At 41.3% G+C, this 22,704-nt stretch overlaps 1 protein-coding gene across 1 annotated transcript in view; it reads right to left on the minus strand.

The window, feature by feature from the left end:
• Window positions 1-635: 635 nt before the first annotated feature.
• The window catches only part of Ak4 (adenylate kinase 4), a 49,720-nt gene continuing 27,651 nt past the window's right edge, over window positions 636-22,704 (minus strand). Inside the window, exons 3-6 of the mRNA XM_090334681.1 lie at window positions 18,953-19,072; window positions 5,411-5,583; window positions 3,690-3,808; window positions 636-2,535 (exon numbers count right to left, since the gene is read on the minus strand). Coding sequence (XP_090190807.1) covers window positions 2,421-2,535; window positions 3,690-3,808; window positions 5,411-5,583; window positions 18,953-19,072 — 527 coding nt within the window. The 3' untranslated portion in view covers window positions 636-2,420. The remainder of the gene's footprint in view (window positions 2,536-3,689; window positions 3,809-5,410; window positions 5,584-18,952; window positions 19,073-22,704) is intronic.

Here is a 22,704-nt window from a genome sequence, read left to right on the forward strand (position 1 = left end):
TGGAAATCTGTGTTGCCATCAGAAAGATTGACATCACCACATTCATAAGGAAATAGAAAGCCTTGGACAAATCATATTAAGTGAAGTAAGCCAGAACTAAAGAAACATAGGCTCCATGGTTTCCCTCATTTGTAATTTAGTTTATGTCTAGGATTCGCCTAGCAGAGGATCACAGTAGCTCAAAAGCTAAGTATATATGACATATAGGATGAAGCTAAGGGAAATGAGCACCAGGATATGGAAACAAGAGGTTTATCTTTATGAGTATTGTTCTTAGTGTACTATGTGAAGTTATTTCTTTTCTCTTTTTTCCCCTTATAGTTTATCTTATGTTGTTACTGTTTCTGAACTTGGTAGTTGGTATATTGCACATACATGTATGTATTTATTTGAAATAGGGAAGAGAAGGGGAACAACAAGATGAGGGGAGGGGAAAGTGGAAGAAAAACATGGGAAGGGTGACCAATATTCACAAAGTAATAGACCCACTACCTGATGAATGTAACTGAACCCCTCTCTACATAACTGACTACAAAACATAATTAAAAATCGGGGATCTGGTCCTTATTATTCTTCTCAGAAATTCCAGAAGCAATGTGCCGAAGGAGGGGAAATAAAGAGAACCATACAATTTTTTAAAGCACATACTCTCATCTTAGAGTCATCTATAAGAACTTTAAACTCTATTTTCCAGTTTCAGAAGTTGTTTCCATAGCAACATTCCTCCAAATTGTACAAATTCTCCTTCACTGTCAGAATTGTATATAGGAAGTCTATGTAGTTACCCAGGAAACCCAGGCTTCATCTACTTGATTTCACTTCATCTCCATCAGCTGACATCCAAATGCATTTCATAAAGTGCTTACAATTGATATACTGATGCACTCAGGCTTCAGACCAGAACTTGATATATGCAGTTAAAGAACACTAAAATGTAAACAACTGCATTTCTCAGGGATGGACGGGACAGGATAAACACTAGTCTGCATTTTTACCATAATATGCCAAGGAACCACTTATACGAGACAAAGCAAAACTGGCAGAAATTTGGGCAGTATTATAATATAGAAAGATAGATTCTTTACTATATTGAACATACATGGCAGTGAAAAGTCTTAGGACCCATAGGGGCATCTTCAGAAAGTTAGTGATGTGTATTAACACCATTAAAGTGCTCAAATAGTTTGTTTTCCTTCACCCATTTGAATAGTTTGACAAAAGACACAGCCATTCAGAGACGCTTCCTTGGAAACATCAATCATGAAGAAGTGACAAATTCATAAGGCAGCAGGAAACTTTCACTATTTTCCCAGAGGAAAGCAAGAATTATTCAAGGTGGCCACCAAGTCTGGAAACCAGGAACATATTTCAACGAATGGTTTATTGATGCAATGAAAGACAAAATATTATATCTTAATTTCGAGACTTTATGGTCAGCCCAAAGACCGCATCTTTATGCAAGAACGGGGAAATAATTTTTTGTTTTCCCATAATTATAATGCTGTCCTGCTCAATCTACATATACCTAGAGCAATGTTTCCTCTACCCTGCAGGCTCCATTCTCCTCACTATGATCTATCTGGGTCACTTCTAAAGAAAATATATCTAGCAGCATGTTCAAAATTCATTTTGTCTTGAGTTAACAAAAGACATATGATTGCTATTCAACATTTCCATCAGTGAGGATTTCCTGTATTTCCTGAGGATTCCCAAGGCTTTTGAGAATCTTTCATAAGAGTGAATCCATGAGTTTGACTAGCTATTTAAAAAAGACCCTCCATGTGGCTCAGTTTCTGGCACATAAAAAAAATTCAATGCAATCCCTTTCATCTCAGAGGAATTTGCAGGAGGGAGGGAAAGCAATACAATAATTACCTATATTATGCAATAGCCTAGGAAGTCAAAAGATAGAGCAGGAACATAATGCAGGGATGCACAGAACTGTTACTCTATACCAGGAAAAAAGGGAGGGAACATGAGGGCACAGTCAGTCAAGGCAGAAGCAGCCAGTGAGTGTAATCAGCTTCATTTCATTAATTACACAGCAGAGAACTGACAGAAGCTGGGGCTGGAGCCCTGGGTGTTCTCAGGTTTGCTGGTGATATAGTTGGACAGCCTTTGCAAAGAGGGGGAAACCAGAGGCCACCACTCTCGCATGCAGAAAAGACCGTAGTCTTGACAGAGTAGACATTTGACATCCAGCTTGTTCTTGTGAAGGGCTTGACACATGTTCAAAGTCACTTTCTTCATGATCTTCATATACTCCATAGTTTTCCTATCACCTCACCATTCGAACTAGTAAAGATGCTAGATGCTACAAGCCTTCTCGGCTAACTTCTAATATGGGCACGGCACCCATACTAGACACACACAAGATTTTATGAACAACCACGTCTTTCTGGATCTTCCACAGGGCAGGCTCAGAATGCTTGTTTGGACTGAATTGGTGTGATCTTGTTCGAGAAAAGTGAGTACACGTAAGGCCAGATTCTGTTAGTCTCTGTCCCAGAAAATTGGTGAAGAACTCCTCGGCTCCTGAAAAACAGTCCATTCACAAGTTATTTCAGTTTCTTTTTAACAGGTATTGGGTTAGATGAAGCTCCAGGAAGATCTCATGGTGTCTATTCCACATCTCTTAAAGCACCCAAATACCCCCTTCAAATGTGCTTCTGACTGGTACAAGGAAACAAGGCCTGAGCATCTATAAGTCTGATGTATTTGCCAGGAAACGCCTTATTGTTCTCCCCTTTGTAGGGGAGACCCAAAAACAGTCTTAATAACTGCTCTTCAAACCTTGTTCCTCCAGAACCCCATGTTCCTTGCAACAGGCAACCATGGAATCCAGGATGCACTACAAGATCAGAATATCTAAGCTAAAGATTGGTTAAACTGGGCAGCTAATAGTCAAGAAATAGATTACAGCACAACCTTTAAAAAAAAAAAAAACCAGGAATCTTTTGCTACTAGGCCTATTTCACTTTCAGTTCTGGGGTTTGAACCCAGGGACTGATATGAATATGAGGTAAATATTCCACCTCTGAGCTACACCTACCATCTCTTTTACATCTCTATTTAATTGAATGAGATAATCTATATTTTGAACTCTTCCATATAAAAATGTGGTTTGGCTATGTTTGTGTGGAGTTTAACAGAGAAAAGTTAAAACCATAAACTTGAAGTTTAGAAAATAAAAAGACTTCAAGGACTCTGCAGTCATTAGAAAAGTCTTTGGACTGAATATGTGTTTAATCGGCACAAACAAAAACAAAGGAGGCCCTGGGTGCTACCCTAGCTCTACCTGAAAAGGGAGGAGAGTTTTAGGCATGATAGGGAATGTGGAACTCCAGGCAGCTCTGACCTGGGTGGATTCTAGGCTGTTGTATCCAGTTGCAAACAGAGCCTGGTTCAAACCCCAGAACTAGATGTAAAATAGTTGTGATTTTAAATCCAGAACAGACAAATGATTGAGTTTACAACCTTGTGTTCTAAAAGTTCCTGAATAAAAAACTACACTTTACCTCCCACATATTAACTCTAACATTTCACCCACCTTTGGGGTGGAGAGGTAATGGGCCTTTAGGATGTATCTAGCTTGAAGAAACACTGCCCATCTCAGCTCAGTGACTGTCCCAAGAGACTCCCAAGTTTCTGGCTGATCCTTCACCATGAGATTATGGAAGCACACTCACTTGTATAGGTCGATGACTGGCTTCGCAGCATCTTTGTACCGTCTTAGCCTGGCAGCCACAGCTTCAGGTTTATCATCCTCCTGTTGGACTAATGGTTCTCCAGTGATGTCATCGATTCCCTATAAATAGAAAGCCTGGTTAACATGACCAACAATTTGGGCCATTCCAGAGATCAGACCTTGTCCTGTGCAAAACCATGTCTTCATCTTGGAATCCAAGCATATGATGGGCACACCTGGGGTTTCATTCTGAGAGCAGATAGGAAAAGTTTAATTGCTGCTTACATCTTCCTAAACATGTCCAGTGCTGTTGACCAGTGGCACTTTTAGTTTCATCTCAATACCAGGCAACCTCCTCCAGCAGCTGCAGCCTTCAGACAATGTCACTCTGTTATCCCTCAATATAAAAATCACAGTATCGTATCACCCTAAATTTTCCTGTCCTATCTTCCAAAGTTTGGGTCCTTAATATGGAAAAACTCTTTCTGAAAAGACATTTCACTCCAGTCTTCTGTCAGTTTTCATGTCTCTAAAATGTATCTTAGATTATTCAAATAACTGTTATAAAATAACAGCTTATTCCAGGAGTGTGGCCTAGTGGTAGAGTGCTTGCCTAGCATTCACGAAGACCTGGTCTCAATTCCTCGGTACCACTCACATAGAAAAAAAAAAAGCTGGGAGTGGTGATGTGGCTCAAGTAGTAGAGCTCCAGCCTTGAGAAAAGTCCAAGGATAGTGCTCAGGTCCTGAGTTCAAGAATTAGCATACCTTAAAGTATACTACAAATAGGAAGTACACCTACTTGCAAGTAGCAAAATGGAATCCCCTGTCCACAGCTGTTACTTGCCAGTGAAGACTCACAAGAAACAAATCTGTCAGAAGCACGCTGGAGCAGAACCAAAAGCCTCCAATAGCTCAAGTGGCTCATCAGAAACCGACCATAAATTTGAAACACAATGAAATTCCATTACAGGTCAGGGTCTTGGGTGTATGACTTATACTTGTGATTTATTGTAATTATCCCATGCATGTTTGATGCTTATTAGCTTCGACACTGGAGATTTCAGAATACCAGCAAACACCACATGCCTTCTAGAAGAATCAAAAGCCTCCTAGGAGGCAGGGATACCACCTTCCATGAAGGAGTGGGGTATGTCGGCTGCTAGCCTAACTTCTTTAGCACTTCCAACTTTAAGTAGTATCCTAAGTGCAGCTGTTCTTTTACAGATAGCTTACAGGGTCACTAGTTCAGCAGCAAAAATTTTTAAATTAATTTTTCCATCAGTAGATTTGAATACTAAAATATAAAGCACTTGTAGTGGACTTCTCTTTTTCCATTTGAATGTTCATAACTCCTACCTCATTGTTTTACTTTCCTATTACACTAACATCTAACCCTGCCAGCTGCTGCCAACTCATGCAATATAGTAAGGCTTAGATGAATCTAATAATGGAACAGAACTATGTACGTTTTTCAAAGAGATCTCAGTAGAGAAGCCATCTTAGCACCATAAAGAAATTTTCTGCAATAAGTAATATTCCATTTATACTCAATTCTAATCGTTTTGTAATTAATGGGAATGCATGAGGATCCTAGGGTTCATTTTTAATCTTTTAGACATGAAGATGTATTTTTAGCAGTCTATCCATGGCCCCTACTCACTTTCAAATGTTTGTCACTTTTTGTTTAGCTTGTGAAAGCTCTTTGTGTATCTATTCTTACGTGCACGTGAGGTGGGTTGAAGTCCAGGTTATACACTCGTCCACTAGAAGGATGAATCCAGCGTTGGCTAAGTCGATCTTTAAGTGTTTCGAATGGAATGTTCAAACTGATCACTAGATCCAGGTCACAGATTCTGTCCAGGGCTTCCGCCTGCACTAATGTCCTTGGAAAACCTAAATGCCAAACAGAACAATATCAATTTTTCAGTACCAGATAGCAAATAATCAAATCTGGGCAATGACTGTGGCCTACTGGTAGAGTGTTACCCTAGCATACCTGAAGCCGCACACACAGAGAAAGCCAGAAGTGGCGCTGTGGGTCAAATGGAAGAACTCTAGCCTTGAGGAAAGCCCAAGGACAGTGCTCGGGTGCTGAGTTCACTCCCCAGGCCTGGCAAAAAATCTGCGTACAGTTCATCAAATATTACAATATTAAAAGAAAACAAGCTATTTTAAAGCCTAGCTTCTGATTAGTCTTTTTCAAAGCCTTAGAAGTCATGTGATAAGGCACACAGGGCTCTGAACCCAGCTTTGCTTTTTGCTACTTATGTAGCCTTAGGCTATCATCACCTGACTTCTGTTGAAATCTACCAACTATAAGTATGCTGTTACTTTTAATATATATATATATACTTTTAATATATATATATTTCCTGCAAATAATTGTATACATACATTAAAGCCTAAGGCAGTTAAAGCAAGCTCTTTTATCTACCTTTGCATGTAAACAAAGTAGACAGCATGTTTATTCTTCTAAGGCATGGAGTCTTACTATGTTGGCCAGACAAATTTTGGGTAAAAGTTATAATACATAATTTCATATTAAACACACATACATCATAACTGGTCTGTTACTCAAAATGTTGTGCCAGTCCTAGGGCTGGAACTCAGGGCCTAAGCACTGACCTTTAGCTTTTGCTCAAGGTTAGCACTCTACCATTTGAGTCACAGTGCTACTTCTAACCTTCTTGCTGGTTAAGTGGTTAAGTCTCAGAAACTTCCCTGCCTAGGCTGGATTTAAACCAGGATCTTCACATCTCAGCCTCCTTAGTGGCTAGAATAACACGTGTGGGCCAGCAGCACACAGTTCCAAGATTGGGCTATTTTAAGTGTAATTATAGGTTGGTTATGATGTAAATGATATGTCATTACTTTTACCCTAAATAAATCACTCCAGCTTGACTGCTTCAGTAAAACCCCTTTCAAAACTAATTTACTTTTTTCCCTCCCAATCTTCATATTCTAGTTCAGGGTCAAATGACCACTAGATGGAAAAATGTAATGAGATCCAATATCCGGAAGACAAACTTGTAATTCACTAGCTTGTGTCTATCCTTTCATCATGTGACATATTAAGAGATTTATATGAAAAGTGTTCTGGTTTCCCTGTAACTTTGAACTCCAACTGTGAGATGTGAGTTGCTCAAATACAAAGGTGCTAGGCTCTGCATTGAAATCCCACAGTGGCCTAAATGCCAAGTGAGAGATTCCAGCATGCTCACTGAGCTGCACATGACAAACTCACAATTGGCTGCCTCATGCACGGCTCCAGGCACCCACTGCTTACCAGAAACAGCAGCAAATTCTTCCCGGGGCTCTCTCTCAACCCTTCTTATTGTCTGCTGCCCTTTGGCTGACTGTCAGGTCAGGCCTTGCCTTGTCCTGGGACCCAGTTCTTCAAGGTATCAAGATGTCCATAACCAAGGGACACTTTTCTAAAGCAATGACATCTAATGTGACCACCCACGGGAATGCAGACTTTTAAAACTTCTACGTGAAACCCTCAGCCTAATTTTGATTATGTCCTAAAATCTAAGTGCCAGTGATTGTATATAGAGATTTCCTCCTTGAGTACTTGTTTGTTAAACACATCATTTGAAAAATGATGTAAAAATCGATGTTAATAAACCTTTAATAAAAAAGAAAAAAACTTCTATGTGACAAGGTATATTTAACAGTAAATACATTGTGAGTATATTGTAATAATTTATTACAGTAGTACACTGAAATAATTGTTGTATAATATATTAATACAATACACTCATGACTGTACTTACTGTGATTGTAAATAATTTATACATAATTATTACCATGTATATATTAATATAATACATTCACCACTGCACTTACTGTACATAATTTGCACATAATTATCCATGTACTGAAAACCTAAACTAAATTCATCTTTTTTACTGATTAAAAAACACTGGATCTAAGCTAGGCCCTGATGACTCTCTATAATCCTAGCTACTCAAGAGATTGAGATCTGAGGATCATGGTTTGAAGCCAATTCACGCAGGGTCTCCGATATAAACTACTGAGAAAAGGCAGGAGGTGGCTCTGTGGCTAAGTGGTGCAGCACAAACCTTGGGTACAGAGAAGTTCAGGGACAGTGCTCCAGCATCTGAATTCAAGCAAAAACATGCATTGTTTCTCAGCCAGTCTCCACCCATGTTTTATCAACATTAATTGCTGCTCTAACAAAAAAAAAATCATTTTGATAGAATTAAAAGCTAGAAAAGAAAAGGTACTAAGAAAGAACATGAAGCTTTAAGGGAGAATGCTGAAACAATCCTCCAATGTTCAATGTGTTTGGCTTATTTCTGTGTGCAATGAGGGTGTGAAGTGGCCTGCTCAGCTCCAAGTGGTTCTGTCCTGTGAGGCCCTCTGGAGGAGGAAAGCAGGATTGTACACAGAAAGAGCAGAATTTCAGCCTACACGAAGACTCACATTTCAAAAATGTGTTTCTAGGAGGCTCTCACATAGAGATCTGGCAATAATTACAGAGAGTAAACCAATATCTAAAAGGTCCTTCGTTAGGAAAATGGCTAAGGATCCACTCTCTCACTGGCAGAACAGGAGAACCATGGAAAAAGCCTGAAGCCTGGGAGCAGATAAGGAAAGCTAACAGCAAAGACTGATGGTGTTAATACTACTTCCCTGATCCAGTTCAATACTTCGTTTTCATGAGCTTTTATTTGGGTGATAGGCTGATCCAACAGTAAGACTCAGCTAGTTTCTATCAGTGAATGGTAAGACAGCAGCAGGACATGAAGCCCAGGGAACCAATGATGCATGGGCTGCAGTAACTGTAAGCTCAAACCAGAAAGGCCCACCGCCTTACAATATCTTCCATTAGTAAATGGTCCATTCTGAAATGCATTCACACCGATCACTTTGCCTTGGGAGCCAGTGAAGTTGAGGGCTCCCAAATAGAGAGCAATGTTAGTTTTCCCTGAGATTCTTAACCAGGCACCAGTAGCTCATACCTGTAATCCTAGTTACTCAAGAGGCTCCGATCTGATCACTGAAGTTCAAAGTCAATCCATGCAGGAAAAGTCTGTGAGACTTTTATCTTTGATTAACCACCAAGAAGCCAGAAGTGGAGAAGTGTCTCATTATCAAGTGGTAGAATGTCAGCCTTGAGCACAAAAACTCAGGGCCAAACACCCAAGTCAGTCTACTGATCCTGACTTTAAAATAAGGCTTCTGGCTAGAGAACAAATAGTATCATAAATTGTGGATTATGCAAGGTAGCACAATGGCTTTAGCATTCGTTTTTTTGTGTGTATGGGTTGTGGGACCTGAACTCTGGGCCTGGCTATTATCCCTGAGCTCTTCAGCTCAAGGCTACCACCCTACCCCATGAGCCAAGGCCCACTTCACATTTTCTAGAAGTTAACTTGGGGTAAGAGTCTCAGGTACTTTTGTGCCCGGGCTGGCTTTGAACCTCGAACCTCAGATCTCAGCCCCCTGAGTAGCTAAGATTACAAGCATGAGCCACCTTGCCAGGTTGGCTTCAGCACTCTTGAAATTGATTACATTTAAAGAATGTAATGAATGTCAGAAACACTATCTCACTTTTTAAACCATTTGTAGCTCTGAATCATTATCTAGCCATGTATATTCATCCCCTCCTACTAGGTTTGAATTCAGAGTCATACACTCTTATGTTGCTTTTTATAGCTGTGCTGTACCACATGACCCACTTCTCCAGTTCTGGTTTTTTGCTGGTTAACTAGAGTTTCCGCTCAAGCTGGCTTCAATTGTGATTCTCAGATTTCAGCCTCCGCTGACTAGCTAGATTGATTACAGGGTGAGCCAACGGCATCCAAATGCCTATTTTTTTCTAAATGTACTGACAATAACATAGTATGAACAATATCAAGGATAGCCTCATAATCAAGGCATAGGTGATTATATATGCTTTGGGGAGGCAAATGATACACTGCATGTGATTAGGATACATGTGTGAATATGCAAAAATGTCACAATGAATACAACAAGCCCCCATCCCTTTTACAATTAACACTGCTGGGTGCATCCTTCTTTCCAATGATGAAATGGCTGGTGAAAGAAATACCAAAAGTGAATCTCATACTAAAATATGGCTCCTTGTGATAAAAAACAAGTACCAATAAGAATAGCCATTTCTGGGCCTGGGAATAAGAAGCAGAGCATGAGGGCTTGACCTTCTCATCCTGCAAGTAAGCATACATGAACAGAGAGTCAGGAACTGGGCCGATTACTGCTGATCACACAGGCACATATTCCTCTGAATGTGTTGATTAGTGGCCCCTGAAAGGAGAGCTGAGCAGTGTTTATTCCTGGAGTCCAGGACATGTGTGGAAGAATATTTGTGGGTGAGCAATGGACAAGAGGCACACTGGAGTTTTGTCAACAAGGTGGCAGCGTTGGTAGTGTTTCCATTCAGAATTATAAAGCTGTGTGTGCTGTGCTTTGTGCATTTACTACAAGGAATCACCTAGGGTGGTAACAATACTGTAGCTTCTCCAATCCACCTCTTCTAGGTGAATATTCCTGGAAGTGGTCCAACATATGGAAACGTGGTCACTGAATCCAAACAAGGCTAATTGCAAAGTTTGATTTTTCTCCCTGGAAGCTACATGGATGGGCCTGTTTGTCAACACAGCTTCTCACAAGGAATACAGAATATATATCCATCTCCTCCTTCCCTACACCTTCTCCCCAAACCTGGTCTAGAAATGGGGCCTTGTCCAGTTCAAACAGCCAATTTAGGTGGGAAAGCCTGAAGTTTTAAGTAACTGAAACTTCTTGTGTTGCATCACTTATCAAGGCACTAAGAGTTCTGGTGTTTGATATTCAACGAGATTCACGAGGTAGAGAGAAATACTGCTACATTCCTGCCAGCAATGCTGGCCGAGGTGCTGCAGCACCTGCCTCTCTCAAGCCATGCCAGGTTATGGAGGGAGGGCAGCTAAGTTGGGAGATGCCACAGAAACAGCTGAGAGCAGTGGGAAGTAGAAAGTGTCTTTCCTGCCAACTCCCCCCACCCGATTGGAGTCTTCCTTAGCCTGTGTCCAAACCACTCACAGGAAGCAGAACCCGCAATCACAATTTAAGATGATTCACAGTCAAAGCTTATTTCACACTCCTATTTTACAATTATCTTATCAGGATACAACATGTTTACTAGTAGGTGTGTGTACGCCCTTCAGATTCCATTTCATTCCATTTTTATTAGCAGATGGCCAATGGAATCAGTAGCAGCTGTGTCCCAGATGTTGGTGATAGAGCTGTGGGCTCCCAACTTTGCTGAGTGAGTTAGGGCCTCCTGTTCAGTTTCCTGAGACAGAGAAATTGTCCTGGCCTTTGAAATTTCAGATTATCTAAGACATGTGTGATAAGTGGGTTCTGCCGTCAGAGAGCTTAGAGGTTACTGAAGATGACTTAGAAATTAAGCTATACTTACAATTCTCACTCGCCAATAACCTCAAAGTAGAATGTTTGCCCTTAAAACCATAAGCTTGCCTCTCTGAAATGGCTTTATGAAATAAAAGATGGCATGCTTTTTAAATAGAAATTCTTGAGACATGTCAGAGTTGAGATTATTGCAATGATTTTTGTCTGGGACAAATGATGACCTGTGGTTAAACAGCTTTTACTACATCCTTCATCCTGCACCTCTCTGCGCCCCCCCCGCCCCCAAAAGATGTATACAAAAGAAGGAACTGGATACCAGTGGCTCACACCTGTAATTCTAGCTACTCAGGAGGCGGAGAAGTTCTATGGCAGTTCAGTGCCAGCCTGTGCCAATTTTAAGACAATCTTAACTCCAATTTCACCATCAAAAAGCCATAAGTGGAGCTGATGCACAAGAGGTAGAGCACTAACCTTAAGTACAAAAGCTCAGGAATAGCACTCAGGCCCTGAGTTCACACCCTAGAACTAGAACAAAAAAGCAAAGAAAGGGAAAAGGAGCTATCATCAGCCAAGTCCTTGCTGAAGGGCTCTTCTGTATACAATTTGTTTGTTCTTGTGATTCTCCATAAACAAATTAGGGAAAGACAGGCCCCACTACATCTCAATGACAACAAAAGGACTACAATTTCACTATAGGCCCATAATTTCTCTCCCAAGGGAAATAAAAGGGAGACAAGCACTCCCTATGTGAGTGAGTATGGCTATTGCTAGAGGTGCGACATTATCAATAACTGGACACATACTCTTAACTTTAACACATGCCAACAGAGCTCTGTACAGATAATATCTCTGCTTCTTTTCCCTAAAGTCATAGATAACTATAAAAGCCAACAGATAACTATAATATCACATTATTCTGACATTTAAAGAAAAAAGAAAGCCCAAGGACAGTGTTCAGGCCCTCAGTTCAAGCCCCAGGACTGGTTTTAAAAAAAGAAAAAACACACACAGTAGAATCCTATGCTGCTGTCAGAAAGAATGACATCGCCCCATTTGTAAAGAAAGACTTAGAAAAAATTGTATTAAGTGAAGTAAGCCAGACTAGGAACATAGGCTCAGTGGTTTCCCTCATTGTCATAATCAGTAGAAACCTTGGGCTCTCCTAGCAGAGATTTACAATAAGGCAAAACCTAGATACATAAGGCCATATAGTATGATGCTAAATGAAAGGACCTCCAGGATATAGAAACAAAAGTCATATAATGAGTGACTGCTGTCCTTAATGTACTGTTATCTCTCATCTCTTGCTGTCCCTTGGTTATCTGATATTGTTACAGTATTTCACTTTGTTATCTGATATATTGGATATATGCTTATTTGGTTATTTGAAGTAGGATAGGGAAGTGAGGAAAACAAGATGAGGGGCTGGGGTCGGGGGGGAGGGAAATGAGTGACTGTTGCCCTGAATGTACTATGTTATCACTCACCTCTTTTGCTGTCCCTTGATTATCTCATATTGTTACAGTATTTCACATTGTTATCTGATATATTGTACATGTGTATTTGGTTATTTGAAATGGGTTAGGGAAGAGGGGAAAACAAGATGAGGGGCGGGGGTGGTGGGAAGGAAATGGGATATATATATATATATATATATATATATATATATATATATATATATGGAAAGAAAGCCAGGCACAGTGGCTCACACCTGTAATCCTAGCTACTCTGGAGGCTAAGTAGCTGAGGATCAAGGTTCAAAGCCAGTCCTGGCACAAAGGACGTGAGACGGAAGTGGTGCTTGGCTCAAGGGTAAAGTGTTAGCCTTGATTTGAAGAGCTCAAGGACAGAGCCTAGGTCCAGAGTTCAAGCCCCTGAACACACCAAAAAAAAGAATGTACAAGACATTCATTCAGCAATGATTCTTTCAGGTTCAATTTACTTTCACTATGCTATCTGAGTAAAATTAGTTGCTTTTGTTGTTGTTCTGTTTTTTTTTCCCAAACATAGTTTCATTAATTGAGCCTTTTGCCTCAATCCTAGTGCGGGGATTACATGCATATACCGTGCCCACATGAAGTCTACTGGCATTGCTTTACATTCCTACCTGCACACATGCATGAGAGGTGGTGTGTGAGGAGTAAAGCTTCTCAATCAGTACCCAAGCTTATTTCTGATTGGTAGCATTTCAGTGCATATCTTACTGCACCTCACATCTTCCCGTCTGGTGTATTTTATTGTGATTATGTATCATCTTTATAAAAATTAAATCCTCGGGGCCAGGAGTTTGGCCTAGTGGTTAAAGTGCTTGCCTAGCATGCACAAAGACCCGGGTTCGATTCCTTGGTACCACATATATATAGAAAAAGCTGGAAGTGGTGCTGAGGCTCAAGTGGTAGAGCTCTAGCCTTGAGAAAGTCCAAGGACAGTGCTCAGGCCCTGAGCTCAAGCCCAGGACTGGCAAAAAAAAAAAAAAAAAAAAAATTAAATCCTCGGTGTTTTCTCACATTTTCTTTTAGTTCTAATCAACCTCTATGATATAGGTTCTCATATTGTTTTTGTTTCACATTTCTAGGCAATGCTATTGTATTAGGAACTGGATTTGTTTGGTTATGCCATGCTTAAGTATACTGATGCCAAGTGAACATGATTAAAATAACATTCTAAATTTCTGAGCAGCTTATTATTGAAAGCTTTACTTTCTAACATTGGTACCAGCATCATCCTAGATAACAATAGAAATAATAACATATCTACTACTTTACTGTCTACATTACAAAGCTCTTCTAAGAGTTTCACACTTGTTAGACTTGTTAGAACCTAAAGCCATAAATAGGACCTCTTGCATAGATAAGGAAAGTGATTCTAAGAAAGATGTGATGAAGCCAAGCCCAGCTGGCTCATGCCTGTAATCCCAGCCACCAAGGATGGCAGGCCCAGGCAGGAAACTGCTTGAGACTACAAAAAAAAAAAAAAAGCTCAAGTGAGCCTACAGCACTAGACTTGAGCAAAAAGCTCAGGGACAGTGCCTAGGCATAGGGCAAACACACACAAAAAAGAAAAAGGTATGACAGAAAAAGAAAAAGGTGTCATAGTGTATGTCTGTAACCCCAGCACATGGGAGGCTCAAACCAGTAGAGTCTGTGTTCAAGTCCAGTCTGAGCTACATAAAGACACTGCATCAAAACAAGCACATAAATAGATGTAAATTTTGTTTGCTCAAGAGGGCACTGCTGGTGACCTCACTTTTACCAAGCATGCGTGTCCTTAGCATGATCCCAATGATCACAATGTTTCGTGATTGAACTTGTTAATGAAGCTTGCAGTGGATCTTAATCCATCCAGTTCTCAAGACTTCAGGTGACAAATGCAGACAAACCAAGGTTGTGAATATCTAAATTTAATTTTTTTCTAAGCCAGTTAATTTTTAAATGTAAGAAAGTTAAAAGGTAAATTGCCCACATCATCAAATCCAAGGTTTTAATTTTTATTTTTAACTTCTAACTTAATATTAACTTCAATGCTTATTCAAGTCCCTATTTTTTGTGTTGCGGTACTTTCAGTTTGCCCTAACAAGCAAACTGTTCCAGGACTAGCCTGGGATTACTACTGCAGTTTCCAGAACAAACCTGTATAGATTTTTGCACACATTTATCTTCAAAGTACAACTTAGTGTCACCTGGTCCAAGAAGTTCCTAATAGCGGTGTCCCTCCATTCCAAAATGAAGATTGATAACTTCCTGTTCTGTGGACCTTTCCCCTTTCCCCTGCGTTCCAAAAGCCCATAAAGTGTATATATACACACAGGGCTCGTCCCTCCTGCACCAACCAATGCCCAGACGAGCAAGCTGCACCAAAGAATGCATTTTTCTTTTCTTTTCTTTTTTTTTTTTTGCCAGTCCTGAGGACTGAACTCAGGGCCTGAGCACTGTCCCTGGGCCAGCTTGGTACCACATACATTTGTGGCGGGGGCGGGGGGGGGGGGTGCTGTGGCTCAAGTGGTAGAGCTCTAGCCTTGAGAAAGCCCAAGGCTTTTCACAGTGTTCAATGCTGTGAAACTAGGACTGAACACTGGATACACCCCCATCATTTTTCAAGCTGTTATTTTGACCAAGAGTGCCACTCCTTGCTTATAAAAATCACTCCATGAACCTCCCAGAACACAGATGTACCCTTGCATAACCATGGTGTGTTGAGTGTACATTTTCCACTGCTGTGTTGTAGGGCAGGGAGGAGGTGGGAGGGCTCTGTCTACCTCTACTCCCTTCACTTAACACATCTGCAATCATGCATACACTCTCAGGAAAATGCTTGCTCACACCACACTATTCAAGCCATGCATACTGTATATATAATATAAATTCTAATTTTTTTGTCAGTGCTCGGACCCAGAGCACTGTCCTTGGGCTTTCTCAAGGCTATAGCTCTCCCACTTGAGTCACAGCACCACTTCCAGCTTTTTCTATGTACATTATATGTACATATATGTATTCATCCATGGAATGACCTTCAGAAAGCACTCTTCCATCTTGTTCAGCCCAAAATAAACAGACCATAGTCCAATTCAACCACAGAGCAAAGGACGTCTGCTGTTGTAATTATCTCTATCTCCAATTACAAACCACTCTCCAGGAACCCTAACACTTTGACTTGGATGATTGTGTCTCCCACAAGGGATCATGTGTGGCAGACGCTGTCCCCTCCCAGTGTGAATGTTGTGGGGAGGAGGTGTGGGCCCTTCCAAATGTGGAAGCTTGGTGGGAGGTCATGACTTGAAAGGGATTAATGTAGTGCTTGTGGGGCCTGATTAACTCACGAAGAATGTGATTCATAAAGAGTCACAGAGCACGGTGGCCCTTCCCTCCTTTCCCCCTCCCCCCTCCCCCCTCCTGCTCTGTGTGGTCAGCCTTGATCTGCTGTGGTATGGACGGGCCCCTTACCACACTCTAGGGCACTTGGAACTTTGAGCTAAGCAAACCTTTTCTCTTAACAACTTACTCAGCATGGGTATTTTGTAACAGCCACAGAAATGGACTAATACACCAAATATTAAAATACTTGTTGATACTTAGCTCTATAGTATTACAGCTGAGGGGAAGGCACCCACGAGGTGCTATTTAAAAGTACAGGTTAGCAGTCATGTTCAGAAATGAAAATTTTCTTACCAGCACACCTTCCCACTGGCCTCATCCCACTGAGCTCTTTATATAAGACCTTTCCACATGTGTATTTGTAATATGTTCTTTTGTCAGTAGTGGGATTGAATCCAGGGCTTGGACCTTTCCAGGCAAGTTCCCCCGCCACTGATTTATACCTCCAGCCTATGTGTGCTAAGTAGCTAGTTGTTTCTACTGACTACCACAGATAATCGAGTAAACACTAAATATCACACGCGCACGCACACACACACACACACACACACACACACACACACACACACACACACACAACTTGGCTTGAGTCCGCAGTGCCGTGCTCATTCCCACTCGTCATTAGCAGAATGGCTCTCCAGGGCCATCTGGACCATGAAGATGAGTCATCTGTCATCCAGAATTCCTTCCTCAACCCTTCCATGTTTAGTCACCTTTAGCACACTCACAGGCATGTCCTCTGCAGAGCACATCTGCATATGCCCTGTAACGTAAGGAGTCTAAAGCTGAACAGAGGAACTAGGAATTCCTCATCTCTCATCCTCCCTTTGCCAAATGGACTGACTCCAGAGCTTTAAGGAAAAAAACACACTGAAAGTGACCAGATGGGTTTGCAAGGAGAAAGACGAAGGAAACTAAATCAGTCGGGAGACTGACGCCCTTTACTAAAAATGAGTCGGTGATGTAAAAGAAAATGGAATTCTTCACCCTGAGAGGAACAGCCTTGAAAAGAGACACAAAACATTCCATCAGGGGTGGACTTGTCAACTCTGCAGAGCTGCAGGCTTTAGAAACTATTTTTGAACTTAATACTTTGTGGAATCACTTCCCAGAAATCAAGGTCAAGATATGACAAAGAATGACAGAATTATGTGGCTCTTGTATATAGCCAACACACAGTTCAAATCCCTGGACATACAGTCACTCCCTCCATCCTTACAGATACATTTCTGAGCTACTTGCCATGAGCAATAATCGGAGACTCAGAGAGGCCAGATCAACCCCTCATGGCGACATACTGCCAGTGGAATGGCTTGGTTCAGTTGAGCATTCTAGCACCAGGACAAAAGCTTGTTGAATATATCACCTGCCGCTCCCAAAAAAAGTTCAATATAGTTGAACCTTTTTCACTATAATTATTTTGGAAGATTGGAGAAGCCTTACAATTGAATTTAAGAATTGTTTTTAGGTATTGGCAAAGCTTTTTAATCATTGCAAAAAAAATATTGGGGATCAAGCTGTAGGATTGTGTACCCAAAACCCCTGCCACTAGAGAGGATGACACAGGAGCATTCTTGAGTTTAAAGCTATGGGGACCAAGACATGTGAAAGGGTATCAATGTATGGGAATTAATGCACCATCTATCTGGCAAATATCATGTAACCCTTCTATTAATTACAATAAAAAATATATGAAAAAAATAAAAAAGCTATCTCCAAATATTGGGTATCCCCTTAAAAAGTATCTCCAAATATTGGAGATGTCTGTGATGTCAGGCATAATTTGGAAAATAAGCATACCTGAAGAAATGCTAGGATGGTGATAATAGCCAAGAAATGGATGACAATCAAGTCAACTACCCAGAGCAGCTGCTGCTGACCTCAGACAGATGTCATCCTGCCTCATGCTTCCTTGCCAGACCACTGCTGTATCTTCAGTTCAGGCTGGGACACCTTGTCTTTTAGTTGTGAAATGTCCCATCAAGTACATGGGTTAAACACATGCTTCTCAATGGGTGGCACTTTTTCGGAAGGTTCTATAAGTTTGGGGGCCTCGTTGGAGAAACAGATCACTTTGAAGGTTATACTTCATCCTTAGCCCAGTCCTTCCTCTTTCTCCTCCTCCTTCTCTCAAACCTCTTCCTTCTTCTTAGTCCACTCTCTACCTCACCTTCTCTCCTATGAACCATGAAGTAAGCAGCCTGTTATTCCATCCACACATTCCCCACCATAACATTCTGTCTTACCATGGGCTCAATGGTGCTAAAACCTATAGACTGAAATGTCTGAAACCGTGGACCAAAACCCACACTTCCACCTTTGTTTATCAAAGATCATGCCTGGTCAACACAACATAAATTCTGACTAACATATATGTCATCTGTGCACAGAATCAAAAGCTTCTCACTTCAAGGCTGTCCTTGCCTCCTTGCTAAGACTAAAGGGGTGGCTTAATCGGTAGAGTGCGTGCATATCCTTGTCTCCTGTACACTCCAAAGCTTTTCAGAGCCCTCTCTGTTCCTCTGTCATGTGACTGACAGCTGTGATTTGTGCTGCTCCCAATGAATAAAAGGCCTCTAATGTGAGCTGTCCTTAGGGTGAGAGTCATGGAAACCATTAGTATCCATCATGCAATTTGGAGCCCAGTGTCCAGTAGTCAAGGGCTCTCATCTGGTCTAGACGCAGAATGAAGGGGCTTCACCATAATGGTGTCTACATGCCAAATTGTAACACTAAGTACACAACAGAAGATTTAATGAGAAAAGGTTTCTATAGTCTATAGGAAAAAAGGGAGTAGCTAGGTGCTAGTTTCTTATACCTGCACAGAATCCTCAGCCAAGGCCGAGTTCTATGTAGGAGGTCTCAGCCAAGTAAGGATGAGGCCCTGAGTTCAAGCCCTAGTACTAACACTGACAGGAGTAGAGGGCAGAGGAGGTGAGACCAAAATCGACTCCTCCCTGAAATCCAGCTTGCCACCATTTACTCACCATCCAGCAGCCAGTGTTGGCTAATCCTGTTCTCCAGTTCTGACATCATTAGGCGTGTGATCACGTGATCTGGAACCAAAAGACCTTTCTCTAAATACTGCTTTGCCATGTCTCCAACTTCTGTTTAGAAGAGAGGAAAAACAAACATTAGAGAAGACTTCCAGAAGGGAATTGTGGTACACACATAGAATCCTACCAGTTAGTAGACTGAAGCATAATGGTTAGAGGATGAAAGGTCAGCTTAAACTACTTTGTGTGCTTGAACTCAGGCTCAAGGTTACCACCCTACCCTTGAAACAAGCCTCTCTTCCCCTTTTCTAGAGGTTAATTGAGTTTCACGTCCTCAGGTCCTTTTGTGCCCAGGTATGCTTTGAACCTTGATCCCTTGATCCTCAGATCTCAGCCTCCTGAGTACAGGTGGGAGCCATGGTGCCCAGATGCTATATATACAGATGGCATACATTAAGGCATGCATTTTACTATTGTATTCACGTGTACATATTCAACATTTTAATCAAAATAGTCCCTTCTATTGCCCTTTTTCTTGATCTATTAGTGAGATTACTTATGACATCTTCATACATCGACAGAAAGCATCGATGTATTATCCACCCTCCCATCTTTCTCATTACCCAACTCTCTCCAGTCCTTTCAAATATTCCCATCATTCCAGTCAATTGTGTGTGTGCGTACGTGTCTAGATCCTGCAAAAGGGTAAAAAACATTCACATTTGGTTTTTTAGGACCCTTGGCTTATCTCATTCAACATGATGGCTCTCAGTTATGTTCGCTTTCCTACAAAAGACACGTCTTCATTTCTCTTTGCAGCTGAGTAATTGTCACTTGTGCACGCATGCCATAAGAACACATCATTTCTTTACATGAGTTGCAATGGGAGTGCACAACACCCTGATGACACAGTTGTAAAAGCCGCTCTGCATTCTTTAATGGACTAGAAAATTCATAAAAGGACAGGAAGTTTTTTTTCCCAAAATATAAAAAGCACTTTCAGGGGAAAACTGCTTTTATCTTAATTTAAAATAACCATTTCTTATACACAGAAACTGCCATGAGCTCTGCAGAACAAATGAATGTTCCGGTCTGCACTATTTCTCAGAACTGCGTGTTTCCAGCAATAGTCCTTGGCTCTCAAGAGAGCTGATACAGAACCATTACACACCAGTCTCACAAGTCAAGTTCTCCATAAAACCCAACACGGAGTTACAGAATATGGAAGGATGGGGAGGTCTAGAATCAGTTCAAACCCCTATGTGCAGGTCTTTGGGTTCTGCCTTCTTGCACAGACTTGCTCTACACTCCTATCCCAAAGGGAGGATTACACACAGGCTATATGAGGGGCTGGACACTCCATTCCCACCACAGGCTTGAGATGGGTGCACACGCCTGGAATCCCAGCACTAAAGCTTTGAGGTCAACCCAGGCTACACAGCAGACCCTGGAGGGAGGAGCGGGAGGATGAGCGGGAGGATGAGCGGGAGGATGAGCACCAAGAAAAACCTCACAGCCCTACACAAAGTTAATAGACATAAAGGGTGACATAGGTTCCACCTATGCCTCACATAATGATTCACTGAGTATATACTACACCCAGGACGTTACTCTGTGTGTACTTTAAGCCTTCTTTCATTTATTTAGTTTTCCCCAAAAGCCTCAAACCTTCAGACCTGATATTGCTGACAGTTTTGTGGAGACGTAATTCCCATATTCTCAATGTCACCGTGTATCTGTACACCAGCAAGACTGTATCCATTAGCAGTTACTTCCTATCCTCTATTCTCCAGCCTCCCAAGAGCTGCCCTCCTCAGCATTACTAACCTCCTGTGCTCTGTTTATTGTGGGCATTTCAGTGGAATCATATGATGCATATGTGATCTTTCGTTTCTGGTTCCTTTTACTTCACATATTTTCCAACTTCATTCATACTGAATGGCTAGATACTATTCCACTGTGTATAGCTATATCAAAGTTTGTTTATACTGCATTACTTGATGGACATCTGGTTTATTTCCAATTTCTTTCCTCTGTGGGGCAGTGCTGGAGTTCAAATCCAGGGCCTATCTCTAGACAAGCAAATCTGTCACCAAGTTCCAGGTCTGTTTACCCTCTCTATTAGGCTAACTTTGCAGTGGATATTTATGAGCTTCCTTGTGAACTCCTATTCCCTCAGGCAGTGTTGGCATAAGCTAATCAATGGTTTTGACTGTCTTGCACCGCAATGATCAAGTCAGCCCAGGATTTTGTCTCATTTACACAAGGTGGTGGCAAACTACTCTTGTTCCGTAAAGTAAACAACCATCAGGCAAACACTGTTTTCTAGGATTCTTAGGTCTTCCATTTCATATGTTATGTTACTTCACTTTCTGCCCCTAGCTACAATAGCTTGATGAGGGAAAAAAATATTTTCTTTGAGCTATATCAGAAGATCTAAATGTAACATCTGATACCCTGACACAACTGCAAGGAAATTATGGAAGATAAGGCATAGGTAATTTTCTGAAGGACTTCAATTGCCCAGAAAACAAAAGCAGAAATGGACTATATCAAATTACAGAAGCTACCATGACAAAAGAAACAATGACAGAACGAAAATCCAAAATCCACAGCCAAACGCAGCTTGTCCTTGCCTCTGAAGAACTCATTAGAACAGCAAACACCGTGTGTCAGGAAGCAGAGGCCCATTCCTGAAAATTGGCTCTTTATCTGTTTTGCCAGCTGACAAGAGAAGGTAGCATCATGACGAGGCAATGCTAGCATGCTTTGAGGAAATACCTACCTGATCCAGTTCAAGCTACAGCCCCCAAAAAAGAATAAAGAAAAAAGAATGAAAATACCTTCCAGATGTGAGCCACCAGCACTTGTTGATCTGGAATTCTGTGTAATCCAGGCTAGCTTCAAATTTGCAACTCTTTGCTTCATATTTTTTTAACTATCAAGTTGTGTAGACTGTATCTAGGTAGCTCATAAAAACCCTCACCAAACAAGTAGGAACCACAATTCGAATCATTATAGAATTTCTTTTTTTTTTTAAATCACAAGCTGGCCATTAGTGGCTCACACCTATAATCTTAGCTACTCAGTAAGCTCAGTTCAAAGCCAGCCAGTCTGTAAGACTCTAACTCCAAGCCAGAAGTGATGCTATGATTCAAGAGATAGAGTACTATTCTGTACGGTATGCAAAGTACAAAGAGTACAAACAGGTTCAGGGACCGCACTCAGGCCCTGAGTTCAAGCACCAAGACAGACCCATTCTCCCCATCCCCCCTCTAAAAAAGAAAGCACTTCCTTCTAACCTGTACTCCTAGCTACTCAGGATGCTGAGATCTGAGCATCCTGGTTCAAAGCCAGCCCGGGCACAAAAGGACCTGAGACTCATCTCCAATTAACCTCTAGAAAATGGGGAATGGGGCTTGGTTCAGGATAGGGTGGTAGCCTTGAGCTGAAGAGAGCTCAAGGACAGCACCCAGGCCCAGAGTTCAAGCCCCACAACCAACCCAAAAAAAGAATAAAGAAAATGCATGAGAACAGATACAGATACACACACACACACACACACACACACACACACACACGTAGCATCAAGTTTTAATTCTACTACCACCCTAGTTACACAGGGCAGTTTATACATTGCACAGAATGTGTTCCAAATAGAAATACATGCTTATGGGATCCATCACTTCTGTGGGAGGATGGGAAAGGTTGGGTGGGGCATGGTACATCAACACTAACAGGGT

Source organism: Megascapheus bottae, chromosome 6 (assembly GCF_031878675.1).
Source record: "Megascapheus bottae isolate mThoBot1 chromosome 6, mThoBot2.hap1, whole genome shotgun sequence".
NCBI classification, from domain to species: Eukaryota; Metazoa; Chordata; class Mammalia; order Rodentia; family Geomyidae; genus Megascapheus; species Megascapheus bottae.